The sequence below is a fragment of the Hylobates moloch genome, unplaced genomic scaffold (genome assembly GCF_009828535.3).
Source record: "Hylobates moloch isolate HMO894 unplaced genomic scaffold, HMol_V3 SCAFFOLD_6, whole genome shotgun sequence".
In the NCBI taxonomy this organism is placed as follows: domain Eukaryota; kingdom Metazoa; phylum Chordata; class Mammalia; order Primates; family Hylobatidae; genus Hylobates; species Hylobates moloch.
Window position 1 is genome coordinate 131494692 of NW_026652281.1, and position 26714 is coordinate 131521405.

General features: G+C 45.1%; 1 protein-coding gene across 1 annotated transcript; it reads left to right on the forward strand.

Moving 5' to 3' along the window:
- The first annotated feature begins 11210 nt into the window (after positions 1 to 11210).
- Positions 11211 to 26280, forward strand: SAP30L (SAP30 like). The gene is made up of 4 exons (XM_032158453.2): positions 11211 to 12019; positions 16277 to 16399; positions 18606 to 18704; positions 21114 to 26280. The coding sequence occupies exons 1-4, from the start codon at positions 11819 to 11821 to the stop codon at positions 21240 to 21242; spliced, it is 552 nt and encodes a 183-aa protein (XP_032014344.1). The 5' UTR covers positions 11211 to 11818; the 3' UTR covers positions 21243 to 26280.
- Positions 26281 to 26714: the final 434 nt, after the last annotated feature.

A 26714-nucleotide genomic window follows, 5' to 3' on the forward strand; every position in this document is an offset into this window, starting at 1 on the left:
CCCCCACACCGCATTGCCTCCTCACACCAGCATGGAGAGGTACTGGTTAGGAATGGGGCCGTACAGCAGGAGGTGAGCGGCAGGCAAGGGAGCATTAGCACCTGAGCTCTGCCTCCAGTCAAATCTTTGGCAGCATTAGATTTTCATAGAAGTGCGAACCCCACTGGGAACTGCACATGGGAGGAATCTAGGTTGGGTGCTCCTTATGAGAATCTAATGTCTGATGATTTGAGATGGAGCAGTTTCATCCTGAAACCATCCCCACTCACCCCCAACCCCCTACCCACCCCCATCTGTGGAAAAATTGTCTTCCACAAAACCGGTCCCTGGTACCAAAAAGGTTGTGGACCACTGCCTTATATATGATTTGCAAACATTTTCTCCCATTCAGTGGGTTGTATTTTCACTTGCTTGACAGATGCATACTTCTTATCACTACTATTGGTACTTCCATTTTCCACTGACAAAATTTCATAAAATGAGGATAACATGGAATAAAATAATCAAGTACTTTCCCAATCAGTGCTGTGCTGATGGATCTGGAGCCTAAACAACTGGCTGATAGGCAGTACCACCCTATCGTATTGCAATATGATGTCTCCCTTAACATGCAGAAATCTGAATCTGGATACAATGGAAGTTCAGGGGTATCACCTTATAATGTATGAAATAATAACTGCCACTTATTAAGCACTTACTATGTGCAAGATATTGTGCTAACTGCTTTAGGTCATCATATTTGATCCTCACAATATCCCTATTAGAGAAGTACTGTTATCCCACCTTACAGACGAAGAAAACTGAGGTTCATGGAGTTTAAGTGGTCAGTGGCACTACAGCTAGTAAGTGGTAGAACTGGGATTCAAACCAAGTGTTGCTGAGTCCAGAGCCTTTGCTTCTATCCACAATACCAGCAGCTGTCAAGTGCCAGACTGCAAGCCAGCATCGGAGCTGAAGGAAGCTTTCCCACGTCCTCAGCGGAATGCAAAAAAAAAGGACAATGTTGTGGGGTTTTCATAAGGACAAATTTATTCCATTTAAATGACTGTTATTCTAAGATTCTTCCTTTTTTTTTTGCTATTCCATATTTCCTTTTTAAAATAACAGTACTAGATGGTATTTTTATTATTATAAAAGAAATATAGGCATGTAGTAAAACAAAAATCCAAATAGGAAAAATGATTATAAAATTAAAATTACTTCTATCTTCTCTCCCTTGGGTGATAGTCCCTATCCTAGGGGCAACCAGTTACTAGCTTTTTGTGTATCCTTAATGTGCATGCACGTGTGTGTGTGTGTGTGTCTGCACAAAATTTTTACAGAATATAAATGGAATTACACACTACGTACTGTTTTGTATCTTACTTTTTTTGCTTAATAAATCTTTTGGTATAGTTGAGTATATTTAAATTATTTTATTTTTTAAATGTTTACTGAGTCCCTACTCTATTAGCCACCAGAATCGGAGAATTTGTGTTCTGTTTATTGGAACTACAGGAACAAGATAGATGTGGTTTTTGCCTTCAGGGAGCTTATATTCTAACAGAAGAAACACTTGCAGAACAACAAAACAAACAGAGTAATTGCATATTATGATAAATGCTAATAAGAAAAGACATTGGATAGAGAATAGTGGTGGTCGTGGGTGATCCAACTCCTTTTAATCAGATAAGGTTCTCTGTGGAGGTGACATTTACGTTGAGATCTGAAGAATGAAGCCAGTAGGAAGGAAACAGCATTCCAGGCCAAGGAAACTGCAAATGCAAGACTTTGAGGTAGGAAAGAGGATGGCTTATTTGAGAAATAAGGAAGAATAAGGCAGGCCCAGTGCTGTGGTTCACATCTATAATCCCAGCACTTTGGGAGGGTGAGGTGGGAGAACTGCTTGAGCCCAGGAATTTTTTGAGACCAGCCTAGACTACACAGGCACACCCCCATCTCTACAAAAAAAATTAAAAATCAGCTGGGCATGGTAGCATGTGCCTGTAGTCCCAGCTACTTGGGAGACTACAGCTACAGGAGGATCACTTGAGCCCAGGAGTTGGAGGCTGCAGTGAGCTATGATCATAGTACTGTACTCTAGCCTGGGTAACAGAGTGAGCCCTGTCTCAAAAAAAAAAAAAATGCCAGGCGTGAATCACACTTGTAATCCCAGCACTTTGGGAGGCTGAGGTGGGTGGATCACTTGAGCCCAGGAGTTTAAGACCAGCCTGGGCAACACAGGGAAATCCCTCTCTCCAAAAAATACAAAAAATTAGCCAAGTGTGGTAGCGCATGCCTGTAGTCCCAGCTACTCAGGAGGCTGAGATGGGGGTATCGCTTGAGCCCAGGATGTCAAGGCTGCTGTGAGCTATGATTGCACCACTACAATCTGGGCTGGGCAACAGAGTGAGACCCTGTCTCATTAAAAAAAGAATAAGAGAGCTCATGCATTGTGGGACAGGGCAAAGAGGTGCAGAGAGCACTGTCTGAATGCACTGGGAAGCTGTGAGGGGCTTTAATGGGGAGGGAGCATGGTCTGGTTTGTGCAGAGCTCACTGGGTAGAGAAGTTTAGGGACCAAGTTGGAGGCTTATACACTTCGGGCAAAAGATGATGGTGGCCTGGAATGGACTGTTAGCTGTGGGAAATGAAGTAAAAGAGACAGATTCTAAATATATCTATTGGAGGTAGAAGAAAATGGCCTCGGCCAGGCGCGGTGGCTCACACCTGTAATCCCAGCACTTTGGGAGGCCGAGGCAGGCAGATCACGAGGTCAGGATATCGAGACCATCCTGGCCAACATGGTGAAACCCCGTCTCTACTAAAAATACAAACATTAGCTGGGTATGGTGGCACGTGCCTGTGATTCCAGCTACTCGGGAGGCTGAGGCAGGAGAATTGCTTGAACCTGTGAGGCAGAGGTTGCAGTGAGCCGAGATCGCGTCACTGCACTCCAGCCTGGCAACAAAGCGAGACTCCATCTCAAAAATATAAAAAAAAAGAAAGAAAGAGAGAAAGAAAATGGCCTCAATGATGAGTGGCCTCAGGATGTGGTGAGAGGGAGTCAAAGGAGGTACAGGTGGCACAATTTATGGAGTCTGGATTCGGAGTCAGAGAATGTTTCAACTTGAACATCTTGGTCTGTGATGCCTCTGGAGCACCTTAAGCAAGGAGCTGAAGCGTTGCTGTCTAGAACTCAAAGGAGAGGTCTCAGCTGGAACTATAAAACCGGGAGTTATTGACCTGTGGCTTTAAATATCTGGGGGTAGGTTTGGGTATGGACAGGAATCTTACAGTCACTAACTCAAGTTGTCCATTTAAAAACCTAGCTTTTCTTAGACTTTAAGTTCAACTTACAAATCTTGTTATTCCATTTTATTTTATTTTATTTTATTTTATTTTATTTTATTTTATTGAGACGGAGTCTCGCTCTGTCACCCAGGCTGGAGTGCAGTGGCACAATCTCGGCTCACTGCAAGCTCCACCTCCCGGGTTCACACCATTCTCCTGCCTCAGCCTCTCCGAGTAGCTGGGACTACAGGCGCCCGCCACCACGCCCGGCTAATTTTTTGTATTTTTAGTAGAGACAGGGTTTCACCGTGGTCTCGATCTCCTGACCTCGTGATCCGCCCGCCTCGGCCTCCCAAAGTGCTGGGATTACAAGTGTGAGCCACCGCACCCGGCTGTTATTCCATTTTAAATCTAGTAATTTCTTGTATAAAGATAAGAACAAAATCTTGTTATTCCATTTTAAATCTAGTAATTTCTTGTATAAAGATAAGAACAATCACTTTCACTTGTTCTTTGATTACTGTTAATTCTTAAGTTTAGTAGATTCAATCCTCCTTAACATTTAATAAGACTTACTGCCTTAATTAATCAAATTTCCTTAGACATTTAAAACTACAATTATCAATTTAATATGCCTGATTTTCTCACTTTAAATGCCCAATAGGGCAGACTTACAAATCTAAAAAGCAAAACCTTTCTAAGCATTTAAGCAACTGTTGTAAATTAATTACCTAAATGTATAAATGTAGCAAATCAGATTCACTTGGCTATTTCAAGAACCTTAAATCCTACACAAAGCAGAACAAGGATCACAGAAGCTTCTGTTCTGTATTCATTTCTTCATTACGGAATATTTATTCATATTTCCTTTCTGGAGTTACAGATTTACTCCCCCAACAAAGAGACCAGAATTTTTCCCAAATATTGCTAATGGCAACCAATCTATTTCACTTTCAAATCTGTCGTTTTGCGCACAAGTCTTCAGATATTTATTGACGGGAGACATTAGCATATGGTGGTTGTAAGGAAACATAGTATCACCTAGGGAAAGGATATGGAGAGAATGCAAGTGTACCCAGCCCTGAAGGCCAATACCTAGACATGGGGTGGAGCATGTGGAGGCTATAGAGGGAACTGCCCTAACTTGGCAAAATAAATTGTGTATAACCCCTTATTGTGTATAACCTCTTAATTTCGGGGGAAGGAGATTTTAAAGATAATCCCAGCAAATGCTGTCACCATATACCTTTTCAATCCTAATAGCCACCAATCACTGTGTGTGCTTGGACTGTTACTCAACCTTGCTGAACTCAAAACCCATAGGCTTAAATAAAGGATTGGCTTCCTAAGACCCTTTCTAAGTCTAACAGCCAGTGAGTCTTAGTCAGGGATCACTGTAAGCAAAAGAGTAGATATAAGAAAATACATATGTTTGAAAGAAAGTGAGTAGGCTAGACTAGAAGAGGTAATTGCCTCCAATGAAGATTTATTACATACTTTAACCTTTAAAGCAGGGTGTCTTAAACTTTAAGGTGCATTAAGAATCATCCATAGATTAAATTAATATGTTTTAAAATGTAGATTTCAGAGCCTCATACTCTTTCCACCAAGATTTTATTTAGGAGGTCTGAGATGAGGCCTGAAATTTCTGTAATTTTTTTTAAAGTTCCCTATGTGATTGTGATGTAGAGCCAGGTTTGAAACCTGTAAATCTTTCCTTTAAAGACTGGGTGGTACTGTTGGAGACAGTACCAGTTCTTGCAATGCAAGCTGCAGAGAACATTGTTAAGATTCAGAAACAGCCGGTGCAGTGGCTCACACCTATAATCTCAGCACTTTGGGAGGCCAAGGCGAGTGGATCACTTAAGGCCAGGAGTTCAAGACCAGCCTGGCCAACATGGTGAAACCCGTCTCTACTAAAAATACAAAAATTAGCCGGGTGTGGTGGCAGGTGCCTGTAATCCCAACTGCTCAGGAGGCTGAGGCAGGAGAATCGTTTGAACCCGGGAAGTGGAGGTTGCAATGAGCCAAGACTGCGCCACCCCATTCCAGCCTTGGCAACAGAGTGAGACTCCGTCTCAAAAAAAAGAATTTCAGAAACTTGAGAAATGGCAAAATGCTGAGGCTGCAGTGGTCCCTGGATCAAAAAACTACAGGTTTTGCAGCCCAGATTAGTCAGCGTTCTCCAGAGAAACAGAACCAAAATTAACCAAGACACACTCCTAGAATTTAAGAGATGGGGAAATTCTAAAAAGAGGTATAGCAGAGCAGCTGGTTGGGCTCCATATACATTCCACCCATCTCCACGTGTAGCAGAGCCCTCTGTTTTCACCTGAGTATACAGCCACCAGGAATATGGGCTACATTTCCCAATGTTCCCCTCCCCCGTTAGGTATGGCGAAATTCTGGCCAAAGAGGTACAAGTGGGAGGCTCACCTACAACTTCTGGGAATTGTCTTTAAAAAGCAAGGGTGAGCCCTTCCTCTGAAGCCTTTCCTCCTTCCTCCTGACTAGAATGCCTCAGTAAATGGGAGTGCCAGCAGCCACCTTGCTCAGTGATGCGACCTTGGGAATGGAAGCCAAACATGGCAAAGCAACAAAAGAGAAACCTCAGTCTCTGATGCTGAGGAAAACAATCTGATCACCTCTAGGATTCCTGAAGGTGAGAGAAAAACGTAAGCTTATTTTTGGGTTTTCTGTTACTTGCTAAACCTAATTATGACTAATTAAGCCAGTAACAGTATCCAATGCTTATTGAGTACCTAATATGTGCAAGGCACTTTTATATCTAATAGTTGGTTTATATCTAATAACTCAGTCTTCACAACAATCCCGAGAGGTTACTATCATCCCCATTTTACAGATGAGAAAACCAATGCATACTAAGGCCATGTAATTTTCCCAAGGCTTCCAGGCTAGTCAGTGGCAGAGTCAGGATTCCAGCATAAGCTGACTACATCTAGATTTATACCAACCATTATGCTGTACTGCCTCTTGATTCCAGAGGCCAAGTCATCCATCATCCATCTATCCATCCATTCAACAAATATTAATCGGCTGGGCGCGGTGGCTCACGCTTGTAATCCCAGCACTTTGGGAGGCCGAGGCGGGTGGATCACGAGGTCAGGAGATCGAGACCATGGTGAAACCCCGTCTCTACTAAAAATACAAAAAATTAGCCGGGCGTGGTGGTGGGCGCCTGTAGTCCCAGCTACTCGGAGAGGCTGAGGTAGGAGAATGGCATGAACCCGGGAGGCGGAGCTTGCAGTGAGCCAAGATTGCGCCACTTCACTCCAGCCTGGGTGACAGAGCGAGACTCCGTCTCAAAAAAACAAACAAAAAAAACAAATATTAATCAAGTGCCTGGGCACTGGAAACTATGATAAGCCATAGAGACAGTTCCCTGTCTTTGCAGAACTTCCAGTCTCAGAACAATGTGAAAGGAAAATAAATCTTGGGACACCAAAATCACTAAGGCAAAGGGAAGAGTCAAGCTGGAAACTGCATCAAGCAAACCTACCTCTTATTTTATTCCTAAATTAGATAGCTACAAAGATAAAAAAGCTACAGACCTCCCTCACAATTTGCCCACAAGGAAATTCCTTGTGGGCCTCAAGATCTTTACCCTAAAACAGTTCTGTTGAATTTCATCCTGGCAATGTAAATGGATAGCTTATCTTCATAGGTGTGGGACAAAGGACAGAACTCAAAGTCATCCCTCTGCTCACCTGAGACAAATGAATATCTGATTGCTTCCTCTGCCCTGTTGTTTATGTAAAAATGCAGATCCACTGAGACAAAGGCATAAATGACTATTCCTCTACCACCCACCTCACCCCTTCCCCACATGTAAATTGTATATTCAGGGAAAGGCTGAGCAAAGACTCAAAAGAATGTAACCATTTGTCTCTTATCTACCTATGACCTGGAAGCCCCAGCATCAAGTTGTCCTGCCTTTCCAGATGGAACCAATGTACATCTTATACATATTGATTGATGTCTCATGTCTCCTTAAAATGTATAAAAGCAAGCTGTATCCCAACCACCTTGGGCACATGTAGTCAGGACCTCCTGAGGCTGTGTCACAGGCACATCCTTAGCCTTGGCAATATAAACCTTCTAAATTGAGACCTGTCTCAGATACTTTTGGTTCATGCCAACATATCTATGAGTACCTTACAGAACCCAAGGGCAAGCTCAACTACCAGGCCCTGGGGAACACAGGAGGCAGGACCCACCATTAGTGTCTCTGCTCTAACCACTCCCACCAACCACCTGTCAGTTCCAACCAACAGATTTGCTGGAGAGAAACTGACCAGTACAGTTTGAGCCACAGGCTTAACCCAGCAAGTATCCACTATTAGACAATCAGGGGCCACTCAAGGATTAGAAACCCAGTCACTGGACACCTAAGTGTCCACCTGTTCCCAAAGAAGGGCAGTCATTGGAAATCACTCCCAGAGCCATATGCCACATTCCCCAAAAAGGGAAAAGACGAGAGAAAGAGGAGAGGAAAGAGCTTTTGTAGGACTCTGACTGCTTGGCCAAGGTATCCAACTCTGATTCTTTAAGGCGTGTTGGGGGATAACTTCTCAATGGGGGCCTGACTGGATGGAAGGAGTGAAGGTGGGGAGAGCAGGGGCAGAAAAGACAGGAAAGACAAAAAGAAAGGATCAGTGAGCCTGGCCATTAGACCTTGGAAAACTTTGTAGTCTTTGACCACAATTCCATCTCTGGCACTCAGAAAAAATAATAATCCTAAATAATAAAAAGTTTTATGTTCAAAAATAATTACACAGAACCACACAAAAAAGATATCCAACTTCTGGGGGCGCAAATGTAACTACGGTAGGAATCATGATAGCTGACATTTATTAACCACTTATGATGTTCTAGGCACTATGTTAAGAATTTGTCACCACCTACTTCATTAGACTTAAGAAGTGAAATAATTGCTAACATGTTATAACAAGTAATGGGTGGAGTCCAGATCTGAACCCAGTTCTGACAGCAAAGCCAACTGTCTTTAGCACCACAGTGTACTGTACTACAGAAACTGCACTGTATTACATAAAAAATGGCAACTGTGAAAACTACATAGTAATATGGGAAAGATTATGATAAAGTATTCCTTGAATAAAGACTACGAAATTATACATAAAGAATGCCTGGGAGTGGTGGCTCACACCTGTAATCCTAGCACTTTGGGAGGCCGAGGTGGGCGGATCACCTGAGGTTGGGAGTCCGAGACCAGCCTGACCAACATGGAGAAACCCCATCTCTACTAAAAATACAAAATTAGCCAGGAGCTGTGGCGCATGCCTGTAATCCCAGCTACTCGGGAGGCTGAAGCAGGAGAATCGCTTGAATCCAGGAGGCGGAGGTTGCGGTGAGCCGAGATCGCACCATTGCACTCCAGCCTGGGCAACAAGAGTGAAACTCCATCTCAAAAAAAAAAAAAAAAAAAGAAAGAACAGTTACAAGCATGAATTCCCCCACCACAACCACACACACAAAGAGGCTGGCTAGGGGTATCAGGCTGGGTGTAATCGGGAAAGAGTAACCACTACAGTAATTTGAACAGGAAAATAATAATATAAACATGTATTAATTATAATAGGGGACTGTAGTCCCCTACAGTTATAAGGAACTGCCTAGTAAAAAGAAAAAAGAATGCTAAATAATACAAGAATCGCAGATATAAGTAGCCACTACCTCAAGGACTGAGACAGAGCACCTAAGAAAAGGTCCTAGATCCCCTTAGACCAGGGGAAATTGGTGCAGAAGAAGTTGTGTACCGCAATAGCCCAGCATTGAATACAAATGCTGTTTAGAAAAATATGGGAAACGTGGAGGTTTCATCCATACCAACTGACTTTGGAACCAACATCACACAGTGCCTGGTACAGATACCCAAGTGTTTTCTACATATATGTCTGAACACCCCAGATAGGAGATATTCTTTTAGGGCAAGGGTTATGTTTCATCCTCCTCGTATAGCCAACCCTATACTTGGTAAACATAATGAGTTCAACAACAATTTACTTTTGAATAGAATATATGAACTCCGAGGAAAGACTCCTATTAATGTGTGCCTTTTTTCCATTAATTTTTATTCTATTTTTTCTACTGTAAAAACAAAAATAATGCTTATTAAAAAAATGCAAAGGTTAAACAAAAGGGGAAAAATATCAGCCATATTCCTGCTACCCAGAAATAATCACTGTTAGTACTTCGGTGTATTTTTTATACCAATAGTTTTTTTCTTTAAACATAGATGTACAGACATCGTATCCTCCATGCAATTTCATATCCTGAATTTTTTTACTTATCATAAAAAAAGCATTTCTCCAACTCCTCATTAGCTCTTTATTTAAGAATTAATGGTGAATTACTCTCTATAGAAAATGTTTACATTGATGTTGAAACTACCTTAAATGCTAACTGCATAATCTCTCTTTCTGAAGATTTTAGGTAGTTTACTTAATCGCTTCCCTTTTGGAACTCTGAGGTTCTATTTTATTTTTCCTATTATAAATAATTCCATAACGAACATCATTGTACTTCATATTATCTCTGGTAGGCCTATTTCCGACGATGGCTGTCCCATGTGTGAAATTACCAGTTCAGATGCTACAAATGCGTTTATGGCCACTGAGCAAAACTTAAGATCACCAAGCATCTGCTTCTAAACATGGAAACTGGTAGCTTTCCCTTTTACAACACGACACAAACCCGAAGCTCCTTCTATGCCCTCAAGTGTTAACTTGCTTACCTATCACCCACACATCCTCCGCTCTTCCCTGCCCATAAAACGCTGTCCAGCCCTACATGACTACACGACCCTGGGCTCGTCCCATCGCCCTTTGGACCTCATCAGTCCCCATGCTGCCTAGCTGGAGGGTGGCATGACTGAAGTGCTGGACCAGAGCATACCCTACGGCCCTTTCTGGAGGGGAGGTGGTGCCCTGGGCGCCGAAACCAAACGCAGGGTCTTGGCAGGGCGCAGTCGCTTCGCCGGTAGACCCGGGGGCTCAAAGCAATAGAACTACAGCTTGGAGCTCCAGGGAGATCCCAAGACACCGCAGCCCTTCCCCATCTAGATCCCGAGATTGGCCCCTGGCCCCCACTCCCAGCCTTCACTTCATCTCCCCTGAAGCCCTTCCTCTTGCCCGCGGCTCACCTAGTCCACCCTCCAGACCTCATTCGGACTTCCCATTCTTCCCAGTGGAGGGGTCGCCCAAACCCCTCGGGGTCTCCTTTCCCCCTCTCCCTTTCTTTCCGCGCCGTCCAAGCCAGTCCCACTCTCCACACTCTGGAAGTTATCGGCCACCCCCAACATTGCAACTACCTTGCAAGATCCCCCCCATCACCTCCTCCGCATGTCTTTCCACGTATCTGTATGGGGTTGTCCCTCTGTCTTTCCCGCCATGACTGGCTTTCCGTCCTATTTCACCCACCTTTCCTCCCATGGATCCGCAAGTCCTCTGGCCCTGGCCCTTTCATTTTATTAGTCCGCCCCTCTCCTGATAGCACCTCTATCCTCTTTAGGTCCCCTCATATGCCGCTCCTCCCAAGTCTGTCCCTCAGCGTCCCCGTCCGCGTATTTACTGTCTGTCCCCGAATGTGTTGCTCTGTTCCTGGAGTCTGGCCCTCGGTCCAGCCAGGCCGCTGCTCACCATCTCTCCCCGGGGCCGGAGAGTCTGCGGCCCGGTTCCCAGTTCTCGCTGGGGTAACTCTTTCCTCTTCCACTTTCTCTACTTTGAACCCATCCCAGCAGAGTCCAGGAAGTAGCCTGGCGCCGGAGACTGGCGGTGGTGACGCCCAATGGGACGCGCCAGCGGCGGCGGCAGCCCCGCCCAGGGAGCAAATAAGACCAATGGTCGCCTGAAGGCGGGACTTCCGCTGTCCCGCGGAGGGCGGGGGGAGCGAACTGTTGTGGTGCGGCGCGTTCGGCGGGCGGCGGCCAGGCGGCCCAGGGGCTGCCGCGGGACTCGGGGCGCAGCCGAGTGGCTGCAGAGGTGGAGCGGGCCGAACGAGCCGCGGGGCCCGGGTGCCGCGGGTTCGAGGCCGGGCCCCGCGCGAGGAGGCCGCGCCACCCCGGGGGAGCTGCCCGGCAGCGAGTTTGCCCCGCAGCCGAAAGAAGGCGGGAGCCGGCGGGGGCCTTCGAAACCCCCTGGCAACCCGGGCCCGGAGTCCTTGGGGAGCGGCTGTTTCCTGGGACGCCCTCCCGGATACCCCCGCTGCAGGGTTACGGTTCTGGGCCCCCGGCAGAAGGCTCCCCCGGGTGACCCCCGGCGGGGCCCTGCGAGCCGCGGGAGCCGACCCCGGGGCCTCGAGCCGGGAGAAAGGGGGCTTCCGGAGGCGGAGGGCCGGGGGCCGAGGGAGCCGGGCCTCTCGGACGCGGGGCAGGGCAGCGCCCGGGCTGGAGACGGACTCTGGGACCCTCGGCTGCGGGGGTCTCAGCGACCTGCCCCGCGGCAAGCGCGGCCGCGGAGTGGCCTACCGGGGACCCTCCCCCAGAGGGACCGGCCCGGGGCGGGGAGATGAACGGCTTCAGCACGGAGGAGGACAGCCGCGAAGGGCCCCCCGCCGCCCCAGCCGCCGCCGCCCCGGGCTACGGCCAGAGCTGCTGCCTCATCGAGGACGGCGAACGCTGCGTCCGGCCCGCGGGCAACGCCTCCTTCAGCAAGAGGGTCCAGAAGAGCATCTCGCAGAAGAAACTCAAGCTGGACATCGACAAGAGCGTGAGTCCGCCCCCGCTCGCGTCTGGGCCCCGGCGGCCCCAGCTCTCCGTCCGCTGCCCCGGGCTCCAGTCTGGACTCCCCGGGCACTCCCCGCCGTGGGCCTCGCCGCCCCGGCTCTGCAGAACTGAGTTGGACTCGGCATTTCAAAGGCCGCTCCAGCGCTGACATGCTCTGACTGTGATTCTACCCAGATCCGGGAGGATGGGGGCGGGGGCTTCAGGACTCCTGCTGCCTGGGAAGATTGGACAGCAGTTTCCAACTTGTTTTGTTGGTTTAGACTTTAGAGCAGGGAGAGGTGGGTTAATTTTGTTGGCTCTTGAAGGAGCAAGAATCGGAGCCGGGGGGTGATGAAGATACCCGTCTCTTTTCCAACTTCTCTCTCCTTCTAGGAACCCTGTTATTCCTTCAGACAGAGAAAGGTGGCAGTTACTTCCCTGGCTCCCGCAGCCTCGGTATCTGCAGAGTGTCACCGAGCTAGCTGCTTCGCAGGCAGCTGTGGGAATGGGTTTTTCTAGGATGTGGCAGAAATAAGGCCAAGGCCAGGTCTTGGGAAATGGCTCTTGCAGTCGATGTGGCTGGAGGGGGAAGAAAAATCAATTTTCTTAGTGGTAGTTTCTTTTGAAATAAGGGGGTAGGTATTTAAATTTAAATCGGATTGCCCTGCTCTTTGTGGCTTATTATAGGAAACTTCTCCTGTGTGACTTCACCACTTCTAGTTAACAATTCTGAAACTGTGCCTATTGTCAACCAATTAAGAACTTTTTAGTTTGACATCTGTTGCTGCAAGCCCTAAGTGATTGCTTCATGATTAGGAATTGGAAATGAGTTAAGGGGATATTTAATATTCAGGTAGACTAGCTAAGAGCTTAGGTGGTTAACATCCATTCTCTTTTAGAATCAGAATTTCTCCACAGTTGGAGGAAATCAGAGACTGCTTGTTAAACTGAAAGGGAGTGCACGTTTCCTCTCTGATTTTTGGGTTGAGACAGGCCCAGAGATAGGAAGTGAGGGTGTCAGATACACACAGCACCTAAGAGGCTGGTTAATTTCTTAAACATATTATCTAATTTACTTCCAAGCCCTATACATAAGTCTTCATTAAGTCTCTAATAAAAAATCTCCCCTGTCTTTTCTTTTTCTTTTCTTTTTTTTTTTTTTTGAGACGGAGTCTCACTCTGTCGCCCAGGCTGGAGTGCAGTGGCAAGATCTCGGCTCACTGCAACCTCTGCCTCCCGGGTTGAAGCGATTCTCCTGCCTCAGTCTCCTCAATAACTGGGATTACAGGCGTTTGCCGCCATGCCTGGCTAATTTTTGTATTTTTAGTAGAGATGGGGTTTCGCCATGTTGGACAGGCTGGTCTTGAACTCCTGACCTCAAATGATCCACCTGCCTAGGCCTCCCAAAGTTGTGGGATTACAGGCGTGAGCCACTGTGTCCAGCCCCCTGTCCTTTCTTTCAGACTCTTCCCTCCTACCCCCATTTTTAAGTTAATCATTATGATACAGTTGCAGCTCTTGCATGGACAGGTGCTATTTTTAAGTGGTTGGGAGAGTTAATGGCTTTCTTACTACAAATCTCTATCAATGAATGCATGAATGGAAATTATCTGAGAACAAACAAGGGGCTAGACACCAAGGTGATCCCTTGTTAGGTCACATGTTGAGGTGAAATGCTTATGGCAATGAATTCATCCGCTTAGAAACACTGCCTACCTTCCGTGTAGGTTGTTAAAAGCTGCTTTACTTGAGCAGCTTATAATAATAATTTTCAGTCCTTAAAAGATAGAGTCTTCCAGTCCTTTTAGATCACTGGATGCCTTCCCATCTGAATGATTTTGCTGCTGCAACTGGGACTCCTTTTGTTTACCCATTGACTCTACTGGAAAACCTGTGTTGAGCTATGCTGATCATTTCACACACACTGTCTAGAAGAAGGGCAGCCTGAGCCTAGCATTAGTGTTCCCAAAAGGTAATACTTCTGAGGGAGTAAGGTTTCCAGGCGGAATCACTCAAAATTTGTTTTAAGGTGGTATTGTGGAGTCATTATTTCTGAAAGGGATTCTATTTCTTTCTCACAGGCTTGGGCAGAAATTCAATTCCAAGTAACTGCTATGTTACAAGAATTTTTAGCTATCGCAGAAAGTGAAGGAAAAAAAAAAACTAGAGCCTTTGCTACCACCCTCCTGCCCCAACCCCACTCCCAAAGGCCACTAAGCTCTGAAATTTCTGAAAACCAGTATGTACTTGAAAGTGGTTAAGGAGAAAATGATTATTTATCTTGTAAGAGAGTCTAGCAGAGAACCTTTTTAAATAGCACCAAAAATTCAACTCAGACTGTTTAACTCATTTTATATAGACTTTGGCAGTGTTCTGTGATCTATTAAAATACTAATATGCCTCCAGTTGACATATTTCTGCTTTTGTTTTTCTGGAGAAAAGTGGAAGTTGAGAATAGTATAAAGGAAAATGCTAGAGTAGGAAAAGACATGTACTGGGTGGGGGCAGAAGGCCTGGGTGACCTTGGCCAGGTCATTTCCTCATTCTGGATGGCTTCATTTTACCCATCTAGAAAACGGGATTGGGGTCAGTGGGATTGCACTAGTGATTGCTAAGTTCTCTTAAAGGTAGGATTCCGTTATTCTATTGTCCTGATCTGAAATCTCCCAGCCAAAGCTTTAGGAAGCCACCTATTCTCCCTGTTCTCCTATGAAGTTTGTTACTGTGAACTTGAAGAGCAGTTGATCTGAGTGGACTCGCCAGTCTAGCTAACATGGAGGGCTAGCTTCCTCTCAGGATGCAGGGTGTGCTTTGTTGTGCTTTCCTCCTGGAGAAAAGCATGTCCGGTAGTATATACATCAGCTAGGTGGGATTCTTTGGGACAGTGGCATGTGCTGTGTTCGAAAGTCCTTTGACAGAGTTGAATCTGACAAAGCTATCCCAATTTGTAACCATGTAAGTGGTGGCTTTCATTAGCCTAAGCCACTTTTAGATGTAGGAGACTTCCTATATTGGTACATCAACATTTTTTGAGTACCTCCTGTCTGTGAGACACCATCACAGTATAAACGTAAAAGTACTCATGACTCACTAATCCAGCCACATGAAAGTGATCATTCATCTGAATAAATAGTTTTCATTATTTTCTCCATGAAAAGGTCTGAATTAATTGATGCGGATTTCCTGCCAGCTTACTTTTATCTTTAAGGATTTAAGGAATAAACTCAAATTCAGAAGTCTCTGCAGAACATTTGTGCAACAGCTGTTTCAGTATCAACAACCCCAAGTCATTTGCTGGGCATTCAGTTTCTGTAAGGTTTTTCAGTGGTTCCTCCAGCCAGCCATCGAGGATTCTTCATGCCTTAGCTGTTGCTGCCACCTTCACTTACCACTGTGCCTCCAGCCTGTATTAGAAAATCTGTAGTATCCACCTTCTTGTATGTGGTTCTACCTTGTAAGAACTTCCGCATCTTTTTCCACTTTTCTTTGTGAATCAGATGTGAGATAATGCAAGAATTATAAATTGACACATAGAAACAAAGTTTTTCAAAGAGTTATTATCCTACAATAGTAGCTATTCTAAGTGTAAAAATAGAGTGTCCCAAATACCATTGCCACAGTCCCTTGTGTCCTGCTTTCCTCCTCCCCAGGACAGTGCATTCCAGTCCACTATAAGTTCATGACTCCTACAGGTCTTCTAAAAATGTCACATCACTCCCTGCTTCCTTGAGGGACTCTGTCTTGTCGGAAGGAAAGTCTAAGCTGTTCTCATGCCCACCCCCCTGATGCCTCACTTTTTCATTATGCTCCTACATGGGCAGCCATCATCACCCAACTGACAGTGTACCCTGGGCCTCCTCACTCACTCTTTCTGTCATCCTCCATTGGAAACTCAAAAGTCTTGGCACTCCTACCCATCTGGAATGCTTCCTCTCTGCCTAAAGTCCTCCCTTTTAGTCAGGGCCCTTCACCCTGAGCATCTCTGTTGCAGGGATCTCTTCCTTGGCTGAATCTGTACCATTTACTGTCTTCACCATTCACTGGAGGTTTGGTGTATGATACGCCGCCAAGTGTGATGTTAGTGTTCTCTTTGTGTTCTTCTGCAACTCAGTAGTGAGCTTCTGGGAATGATGGCCTACATCTTGGCTTCCATCTATCTCTCCAATGCCCTGCAATGGAAGGAAACCCCGCAATTTGACAGATACCTATTGCTGTCTCCAAGGAATTGGCCAACTCTGACTTTGATTTTTCTCTCCATCAGGTAAGGCACCTATATATCTGTGATTTTCACAAAAATTTCATCCAGAGTGTCCGAAATAAAAGGAAGAGGAAGACAAGTGACGATGGCGGAGATTCTCCCGAGCACGACACTGACATTCCTGAGGTAAAGGTCAAAGAAATCAGTTGCAGAAGCTGGAAGAATGGATTCTAATCTGATCCTCACCTCTGGCCTGGTCTGCTTTTTGTGTTAAGAAGTAATTTTAGTCCCTTTGTTTTGCTGTGGATTATTTGAAAAGTGAATTATAGTAATATGGAATCTGAGAGCTAAAAGCTTGGACACCCACTGGTCACACTGCCCCATCATTTTACAGACAGGCACAGAGAGCCGAAGTCATGTATATAGTTTGGAGGCTCTAGTCTAGGGCCCTTTCCAGTAGACCATGCTGCTTTTCTGCAAGACGCCCCTGACGAATGCGTAAATACAACCACAGTGTCACTTTTTTTTAAACCTTGTTTATGCCTTTAGAGAGCGTGTAATGGTTTGGGAGAAGTCTCTTCCCCAAAAAATGAAGGTGTAAGTCATCAGTTCCTACCAGCTCTGATTTTCTCTCACTGATTTCTTGACACCTAGTCCAGGCTGTTCCTAAGGATCCATTTCAAAGTTGACTAAACTGGACCTGGTTTTTTCAACTCTAGCACTGTTGACATTTGGGGTCAGCTAATTTTTGTTGTGGGGACTGTCCTCTGCATTGTAGGATATTTAACAGCATGCCTCAGCAGCATCCTCTCATGAGATTCTACGCATCACCGCCCTGAGTCATGACAAACAAAAAGTGTCTCCAGACATTGTCATACCTCCTTTACAAGACAAAATCGTCCTATGTTGAACCACTGCGCTAGACCATGAGACCTAGGCTTCTCAAACTGGAAGGCTGCCTTCCCTTCAGGTGCCCATGTCTATTAAGTGAGGCTTCAGGAAGGAATATTGGATTTTCTTTCTACTAAATTGTTTTCACTCAAGACTCAGCAAGAGAAGAACCGTTTATATTGTACATTGAATATTTGACACATGAATATTTCATAAGGCAACCGCCTGTTAGCACTCAGAGTGAAAATGACTGTGTAGGAATAGAAAGAGTAGGCGGGCCTTTGTCTGCAGATGTGGAGGAAACCGTTGAAAATTTGGCCCTTTCCCTCTGCCCCTCCCTGTGTCCCCTTTTCCAATGTTGGTTTACAGAATCTTGCTGTTGCCTTTAACATTATTGTTATTTTATAAAGAAATGGACGTATTCGATTTCTAAGTGGTTTTCACCAAAAAAAAAAAAAAAAAAAAAAAGGTTTTGAGAAATGTTTTGAAAAAGAATGAAGGACTTTGGCCCCTCATATTGATCATTCATTTTGTTTTTAAGTGCTCTCCACCTGCCTGAAGCAAGAACAGCTCTTTTAGAGGCAGGTAAAGGCAGCCCAACTTTCTGGGCCTTCAATTTTTCATGACTATGCAGCTTTCCTCTCTTCCTTTGTTAGAAACAAAAATGGGGGGTCCCTTCCCCTCTGTTATCCAGTCATCTGCAAAGACCCCAACCCTAACCTGCTGGTTTGCACATTCACTACAATAACTTTTGAACTTTCTGTGGAGGGAAGTTAAGGATTCTAATACCGGAAGGCTGGGCCTAGGAAAGAGCTATTGGAGGATAACAGTTCTTCCCACTGCCCTCCTTTGTGCCCCTCTATCTGGTCGCCGCCTCGTTCTGGCCTGTCTTCCTCCAGGATGTCTCTGGTTTTTGCCTTTGCTCTCCATCTTTGGTGTCCCTTCTAGCATCACGGCCACTCCAAAGCTCAACCTCTTCATCTCATTCTGATTGTTGCTATAGCATCTCCCTCCGTATCCCCCCATCAGTCTTCCCAACAACCACCACCAGACCAATCCTGCGCCATCACCCTCCACCCTCTGTGATAGCTCTTTCTGTTTTTCTAGATGTGCTACCATCCATTCTCACCTTTTAAACCCATCACAGTTGCCTGTGACCCCCTTGCCCATCTGTGCCTCTCCCACCTTTCTGTGCTCTGATCTTTTCCCCTATTCCCTACCCTGTTTCTCAGTGCCTTATCAGACCCTGTTCCTCCTTAGCTTAAGCTTTACCTTTTCCACCAGTTTTGTGAGATCAGCCCACCCCAGCCAGAACTGTTTTTCTACTGTTATTTTTGCCCTCCCAGCCAGTTACTAGTCCTCAGTGGACCATTTCTAAGACCTCTTTTGAAGCCCTCCCCATCCTCACCCCTACCTTAGTGTAGTGCTAGGCACATAGTGGGCTCTTGGTGAGTCCTGGTTGGTCAGGTGATGGATAACATTTTTCTCTTCTTCTCCCTAGGTTGATCTGTTCCAGCTGCAAGTGAACACCCTACGACGTTATAAACGACACTACAAGTTGCAGACCAGACCAGGCTTCAATAAGGCCCAGTTAGCAGAAGTAGGTAGACAAAATTGCCCTCTAAAGAGAGCCAGCATTGTGCTGCTTCTGATGGTTACCCTGATTCTCCCTTACCTTGTGTGTCTGCTAATTGTAATCTCCTCCAAAGTTCTGGAAGCAACTCTGTATTCCTCTTTGGCACAATTTAGAACCCCATAGCTTTAGACCTGCAAAGGCCTCAGTTCCAGAAAAGAAACCATGGCACAGAAAGAGGAAAGGATTTGCTTAAAATCACACAGCAAGTTGATAGCAGAATTGAGCCTCGGAGCTCATGACTCCAGATTCTAAGTCCTGAGTGTTCATTTGTTTGAATCTTTTTTGCAAGATTCTTTTTTTTTGGAGACAGGGTTTTGCCTTATCACCCAGGCTGGAGTGCAGTGGCTCAGTCTGGGCTCACTGCAGCCCCAACCTACCAGCTTCAAGTGTTCCTTCCCACCTCAGCCTCCAGAGTAGCTAGGCCTCACTATGTTGCTCAAGTGATTCTCTTTGGCTCAAGCGATCCTTCCACCTCAGCCTCCCAAAGTGCTGGGATTACAGGCGTGAGCCACTGTGCCTGGCTTAGCAAGATGCTTTATAGATATGATCATTTTCTGTGTCAGATTAATCATTTCAAAACCTTCCTGATGTTCTACAGGAGCTATTTTTTTTTCCTGGATTTCTCCTACTCTGGTGTTGGTAATGACAGTATTTTAATGAATGGCACCCAAGAAAGTTTGCTCCTGCCCTGAGTTCTTAACACAGTTTGAAGTAGGGGGAAATGCTCCATTGGCCATTTTTAAAATACATGAACTGCCTAGATTGATAATTCTGTCTTTGTCATTTCTGCAGATATTTTCTCATCCCTCTTTTCTTTCTTAATCCGTCTTTTCTTAATATATTTTTCTGCCTATTATAGAAAAGTTGGAAAATGGAGAAAAGAAAAATATAATTCCATCATCCAGAGATAACCACTCTTTATGTCTAGTTCTCTGTCTTTTTTTATCTGTTTCAGCCACCTTGATCCATTGAGATTTCCTGAAAGGCTTCCAGCCTGTTTCATTTTTGGTTTTTCCTTTAGAGGTTTCTTGCTCGACCGTCACTTTTTCTTAAACAACTTCTTCACCAGTGTCCAGATGACACAGAGGAGGTCAGAAGCCTCTCCTACTTTAAAATAACATCACCCATTTGCCAGTGTTCTCCCTGGTGGAAGGGAAAGAATGAGGTGGGGCAAGAGGAGACCTGCATTCTCATTACTTATAGAATGAAGTATTAAGAGCATCAGTAAATGATGCATTTTTCTTCAAACCTGATGTTTCTTTCAGGAGGCAGTTATGCACTACTTAGAAGAATTTTGGGGTTCAGATACTTCTGTTCAATTTGTTCAATTGGCTGTTCATTTAACACAATTTTTTTTTTTAAAGACAGATTTTTTGTTGTTGTTGTTGTTGTTGTTTTTTTTTTGAGACAGAGTCTTGCACTGTCGCCCAGGCTGGAGTGCATTGCTATGATGTCAGCTCACCATAGCCTCTGCCTCCCGGGTTGAAGTGATTCTCCTGCGTATTTCCCGAGTGGCTGGGATTACAGGTGCCTGCCACCGCACCTGGCTAATTTTTGTATTTAGAGTAGAGGCGGGGTTTCACCATGTTGGCCAGGCTGGTCTTGGACTCCTGACCTCAGGTGATCTGCCTGCCTCGGCCTCCCAAAGTGCTGGGATTACAGGCATGAGCCACCATGCCCAGCCTACCACAATTTTTATTTGAGACAAGGTCTCGCTCTGTCTCCTAGGCTGGAGTGCGGTAGTGCAGTCACAGCTCACTGCAGCTTCAACCTCCTGAGCTCAAGTGATCCTCCTACCTCAGCCTCACCTCCTGTGGTAGCTGGGACCACAGGTGCATGCTACGACACCTGGCTAATTTTTTGGTAGAGATGAGGTCTCCACTGTGTTGCCTAGGCTGGTCTCGAACTCCTGGCCTCAACTAGTCCTCCCGCCTTAACTTCCCAAAGCATTGGGATTATAGGTGTGAGCCACCGTTCCTGCCCCACAATTTTTTAAAGACATATTTCTTCCCACTTTCAAGGCCTGAGAGGTTTGGTAGCAGCTGGCCAAACCAGAGCAGTCCCAGTCTCTCCTGCATGAGTATGACTGTGAAATCATGCCATGACAGGTGGTTGGCTGCCACTGAAATAGAACTGCACCTTGGAAGAGTTGTAGTTAAAATCCACTTTTGGGTCCTGGAAATTAAACCACCTATACCCCTGGGGAGGAAGGGCAAAGGGCATTCTGAGTTCTGCACACAGCAGGAAGTTCTTCAGCATTTGTCATTCCCGCCACAGCATGCAAACAACTCCGTTCCCTTCTTTGTACGATGTAGAATTTGCGGTGTGATTTATGCATGGTTTAAGGAACTTTGGTATTTTCCCCCCGCATAGACTGTGAGTCGACACTTCAGGAACATACCTGTGAATGAAAAAGAGACCCTTGCCTACTTCATCTACATGGTGAAGAGTAACAAGAGTAGACTGGACCAGAAATCGGAGGGTGGCAAGCAGCTTGAGTGAGGATGAAGCACATCCTTAAAGGAATGAAGTGTAATGCTTGATGCACAGGTGATATCTGCTACATTTAAGCCCATAAAGACTGTTAAATATTATTGTAAATAAAAAAGTTTGAATGATGAATACTGTAAATCTTTTTGGTCAGGAGGATTATATTCTCATGATTCAGCATGTGTATAGAAAGACTTTTAAGATAACTCTGGACTAAAAAAATCAGGATCATTAAAAGAATTAAAAACTATGTATTTCAGCATTCAACAAAGCATTAAATCAATTCTACTGGAAATGTGGGATAAGAAATATTTTGGTAATCACTTTATCCACCAGGCTGCCACGTGTGAGCTGTAGCTTGGAATAGCAGCAAGGTGCAATTGACCGTGGAAGTGCATGAGCAGACCCACATGTGGACTTGCATGCTGCCCGCTGGCGACATAGATATCCCGCCCGCTTTGTTGCAAGCTTTGTCATTTATCAGCAGATCAGTTTGACACTGGTCCCCTTCACTCACCCTGTGCCTTGTACACAGTAGGCACTCAACCAGTAGGTATTGGCTAATTGAGCTGTCACTAATAGTGCCAGCCTTGTAACATCTGCTTCACACCACTCATTACTGAGACCTCTGCCATTTCTGTTGCTCACCACTTAACTGCGAGAATGTGGAGGAAATCCTGATGCACCAACAAGGAAGTTTCTGATCAGATAAGGATTTCAGGACAGTTGCACATGCAAAACTATTCGTTGAGGTTCCAGAAACACTGATATAGAGACCCTCACAGAAGATACGGTCCCTTATGCACCCCACTATTCTTCACTCTTTGGGGTGCAGTTAGATATTATGACTTCAGCCAAGCTTCTTGGTAATAAATGCATTGACACACTGACATATTTAGTAGTTTGGGGCAAGTGTTTTTAGAAGTTTTCATCCTAAGTTCACAACCACCATGCAAGCTGCCAGGGGCCATGTGATTCCTGCCCAGAGGTCCAGCTTAGGATTGAAAGTCTGGCTGGCCTTGACTCCCTGGGCTGTGGTCATCAGCAAATCATGAGTTTGGGCAACAAAGGTCAATTCCATCTGATGCTCATTTTTGTGAACAATTTGCCTCCCTCTTAGGGAGAAAGATTGCTAAAATAATTTTTGAAAATTATCTAATTTTTTTTGTTGTTCAAAACATTGAACTCCTCAGTCTAATTATATCAGAGCCAAAGTATCCTGTGAAAACAAAGCTTTATATCCAAAAATATGCTTTTGCAAAATTCTTTAATCTGTGTAATGGAGGGCAGAGGGTATGGGGTAGGAGGGTGGGAGAAAGAGAAGAAAAGGATTTGGATTCTAATTTATGACCATCTTGACATATGGTCAAAGGTGTCATTTTCCTACTCAGTTTCAATTCTGAGTTATTTCTGAAGCCTTAAATAATAAGAACAATGGACAGCCTGGCCTGGCAGAGAGTTTCACAGATGGCTTAATCTGAGCACCATCACAGAGAAGTCAGGACTAAACCCCCTACTGAGCAGGGTGGTGGAGTGTCCAAAGGTCTCAGTTCTGTGGAGCAGAGTACCACGCTTTCTGTGGAATGGGGACAGGGTCACCACGCTCACTAAAATGCAGTATGTTCCATTGCAGCAAAGCTTTTGCCTGTGTTCAAAATGCATGTCTAGCAGATTGCAGCCTTTTAAATTAAATATGTATAAATGGTTGTACATAGAATATACTCTGGATTGTGAGGGCATCCTATTTTGGTATGCCTCCTGGCTATGGATGGCATGTCCAGTGCTCTGTGAGTGTTTTCACTGAATGTCATTCACATTCACTATGTGTTTAGAGATTCTCTCCCTGCTTACAGCTGAAGGATGTTGATACAGGCATCAAGAAGGCTGAGGGGCAGATGGGGCCTGCAGGTTAAGGCATTGTTAACTTGCTCCATGGAAATGTCCATATCTTAATGAGTAAAAAAGTGTGTTTTTCTGATATGTAAACCAGAATTGTGGGCGTGTAGGTCACATCACTATTTCTTTAGCAGCAAATCTGTTTTCCCAGCTGAGAGAGACAATAGCTTCTGCACAAGAATATATGGTGGTAGGATCCATCTGTTCAAGTGTGTCTGAAAGAATCTTTGTTCCAAAGCGAAACCTGGGGAAACGTTTTACCTTCAGCCAGATGCTGTGTGTGCACTTGGGTCCCCTGTCTTTCCTCTAAGGAGAGGTGCTTGTGGAAAGTAGAGGTTGTGGGCATCTTTTCAACCTTTTCAACCTGACCTTTCAACAGGTCAAGTGAGAGAAAAGACAAAGCTATTTGAACCTATGTTTTTCTTAGGTCCAGAAATCTGTTCTTTCATCAAACCACTAAACCACTCACCTTAGCCTCTTCTGCAGTTTCTGATGGCTCTATCTGTGGGCAAGGGACTCCTGCCTGTGAGAAGTGGCCAAGCCCTCCAGAGCAACGGGGTCTGGCTTCAGGGAGCAGTGGGGTGTGGGGAAAGCAGTGTTCATTTTGGCTGTTCCAGTTTTATACCATCCATCAAGGACTCTTGTGCTTCTCTCCACCTGTGACGTAGCAGCATTGCCTTCTTTCCTCTTGGTGCTTCTGGGCAAAACTGGAATTTGAAATCCAGAACTGGCGTTGTCTTCTTAAAGAGTACGGTTCCTGCCTCAGTTCCAGCCTGGTATGGTTCTTTGATATGCCCTGAAGGTTCTCACATGGAAACATCAGTATCCTGCCATTCATGTTGTTTTAAGATGTTTTAAAAACCAATGGACAAACTTCTTGCTTCAAGGAACAAACTCTTAGGTTGGCAACAGCATATAAAAAAGATCATAGCTGAATCTCATGAAAGATTAAAAACCAAAGGATTCAAGACCGGTGTTGTAAAATGAAGAGGAATTTTACTTACGTGTTACAGCTGCCAAGTCGTTAGATGTTCCTGTCATAGCTAACTAGTCACTGCTAGCCTTTCAGAGAACAGATAGTAACAATTGTTTGCAGCTGCAGTGTTGCATCTAATTTTGGTGTTTTGGCTCTTTATTTTGTGGGAAGTTTTTTGTTTATATCCTGCAGGGCAACTGCCTGGTGGGAGGGAGGGGATGTAAGAAGGAACTTACTCTGGGGGCCTTGCCTACTGAGGGAGGCTGTTGCCCAGTGTAGATCCCAGAGCAGTTGCTTCATGGAAGTCATCCAAAGGCGCTCTCAGTCATTACAATGACAGGATCTCAAAGTTGGGAAAGGGCTGTTAAGTCATCCAGTCTAGTCTCCACATAGGTGCTGACATTCTACCTACAACCATCCCACCAAGGGGTTGAGCAGTCTAGACTTAAACACCTCCGAGGACAGAGAACCCACTACCTCGTGGAGAAGCCTGTTCTTTGTAAACCTCTGACTTTTCTATGTTCTCTGTAATTTGCATCTTAGTCTCTGCCCCATGGGGGCCACACGGGACAAGTTATTATTGGCAAAGCACCTAATTGCTGGCACTGTCCCAAAGCATAGCGTTTGCCTTTTGGAAAGAAACAATGCTAGGACATGGACACTTTGGTATACCATCCTTACCCCTGAGTATTAGTCCACTCAGTTCCTTGTTGGAGAATGTTGAGAAATCCCTACTGGCTGGCTTGTTCTTGCCAAAGCTTGGGGAGAGAGGAGAGGGGGATGAGAAGATGTTAGCAGCCTGCTAAACCTCATACAGATGAGGACTCAGTTCTATGCTTGCCCCACAAAAACGGATGCTCACAACATCAGGAAAATGTTCAGCTGGAAGATTTATAATTTCGTTGCTTTGCATGAAGTTTAAAGGTTTCATGGTTGCCCAGGGCTTGTACCTTAGATTCCTGTAAGGACTTCGCACTGTTTTTGCTGAGAAAACAAAGCTTCAGGACTTAAGCTCTCAGCGTCAGAGAAGTGCTGTATTTTCAAGATGGAAAGTCTGTTAAGCTTGCTGTTGTCCAATCATCTGTTTTTAGAGACGGGGAAACTAAAACTCAAAAAGATGTGCCTGAGGTCATATGGCATTCTCAGAACCAACCTCTGGCCCTCTTGACCTGTCTAGCATTCTTTCTTTCTGACTTATAGGATGACTAATTCAGTCTAAATCGGCTGCCCTCAGATTCTTGAGAACTTAAAGTTGAGGAGAAATTCCCAAGGCCAACCTGGCTCTCAGGGACCAACCTGCACAACTCAAGATTGAGTGAAATGTTTAGGCCAGTTGAGTTTTGCAAAATGAGTGGTAGGGGAAAACAGATGTAGCCTGTTATTTAAAACCAGGGTTCAAAAGCCCTAGTGGAAGATGTAGTATTGTCCTAGCATTTAGATTCTCATGAAATGGGCTTGGTCTGTGATCTCTTGGTCAGACATCTGCCTTCCAGGCGATCTTTTGAGGTTGTATAATTCAGCTGGCCCTGGCTCCTGGTCCCTGTTACTGAGCTGGGCAGTCGAACTGAAGGGCAGACGAGCTCCAGATAATGCCTTGGGAAGCATGGTGCTCTAGGGGTGCCTTTTTATTCCTTTCATTGTATTATAGACTGTTTCCAAGTTTATGGTTAGAAATGGTAAAGTGGGTCTGGTGTTTTGAGGTAGAACCCAGCCTAGGGCAAGATATTAACTGTTCTTGAGGTAAAAATATCTACAGTCAGTTGTTTCATCTAGCTTGCATCTTAAAACACAAACCCTCCCGTTGCTTTCACTTAATGCACACATTTGCCAATGACAGAGGGTTACACAGGATCCCTCTTTTACATTTCTATTGTCTGCTACGCTCATCAGAGTATATTTTGGGGTATGAGGTTTTGGAGTTTTTTTTTCCCATTTTGTAACTGCCTTATCGAAAAGTAAGTGCCCTTCCATTCCAGGCCTCCTCATATTGTACTTGTTTCCTGCCAAATCTGGGGGATCATTTGTATTTTAACTTTGTAATCTATGGCTCTGTACTGTTGAAAGGCTCTCAATTCTATGGGGTCTCCTTAGTATGTATGTGACTTTTCATGTTGCAATATCACACAGATGGGATGGCCCGACTTCTGCTCTTAATAAATAATCTGAATGAGTAAGAGACCCTCTGTCTTCGCTTTGAATTTTTGTATAGAATTCAGATGCTTTCACTTCCACATTTGGCCCCTGGCAGTGTATTACAGTGATTAATGACAGTGGTCTTTCCTCCTAGCTCCAAATACTAGCACCTACATTCCCAGTGCACACTGAGTTTAGATCCCAGAAGGTTAGGCCCAAGTTCCAGTACTGCTGTCCCATTCACTCACCTGGAAAGAGACTGACTGGGTCCAACAGCCTGAGTCTGGAGCTCAACTTCCATGTAGTGTACTGGATGCCCTGGGCAAATAAGAGTTCTCACTCTGGGTCTTCAGTTCTCCATCTAAATAAACTGGATGGAGGATTGATTGCACATTGAAATACCTGCAGAGAGTGAGCTGCAAACTGGGAAACTCAGGTCCCTTCTAAGGGCAGCCACTACTCAGCTCCCCGCTACTGTA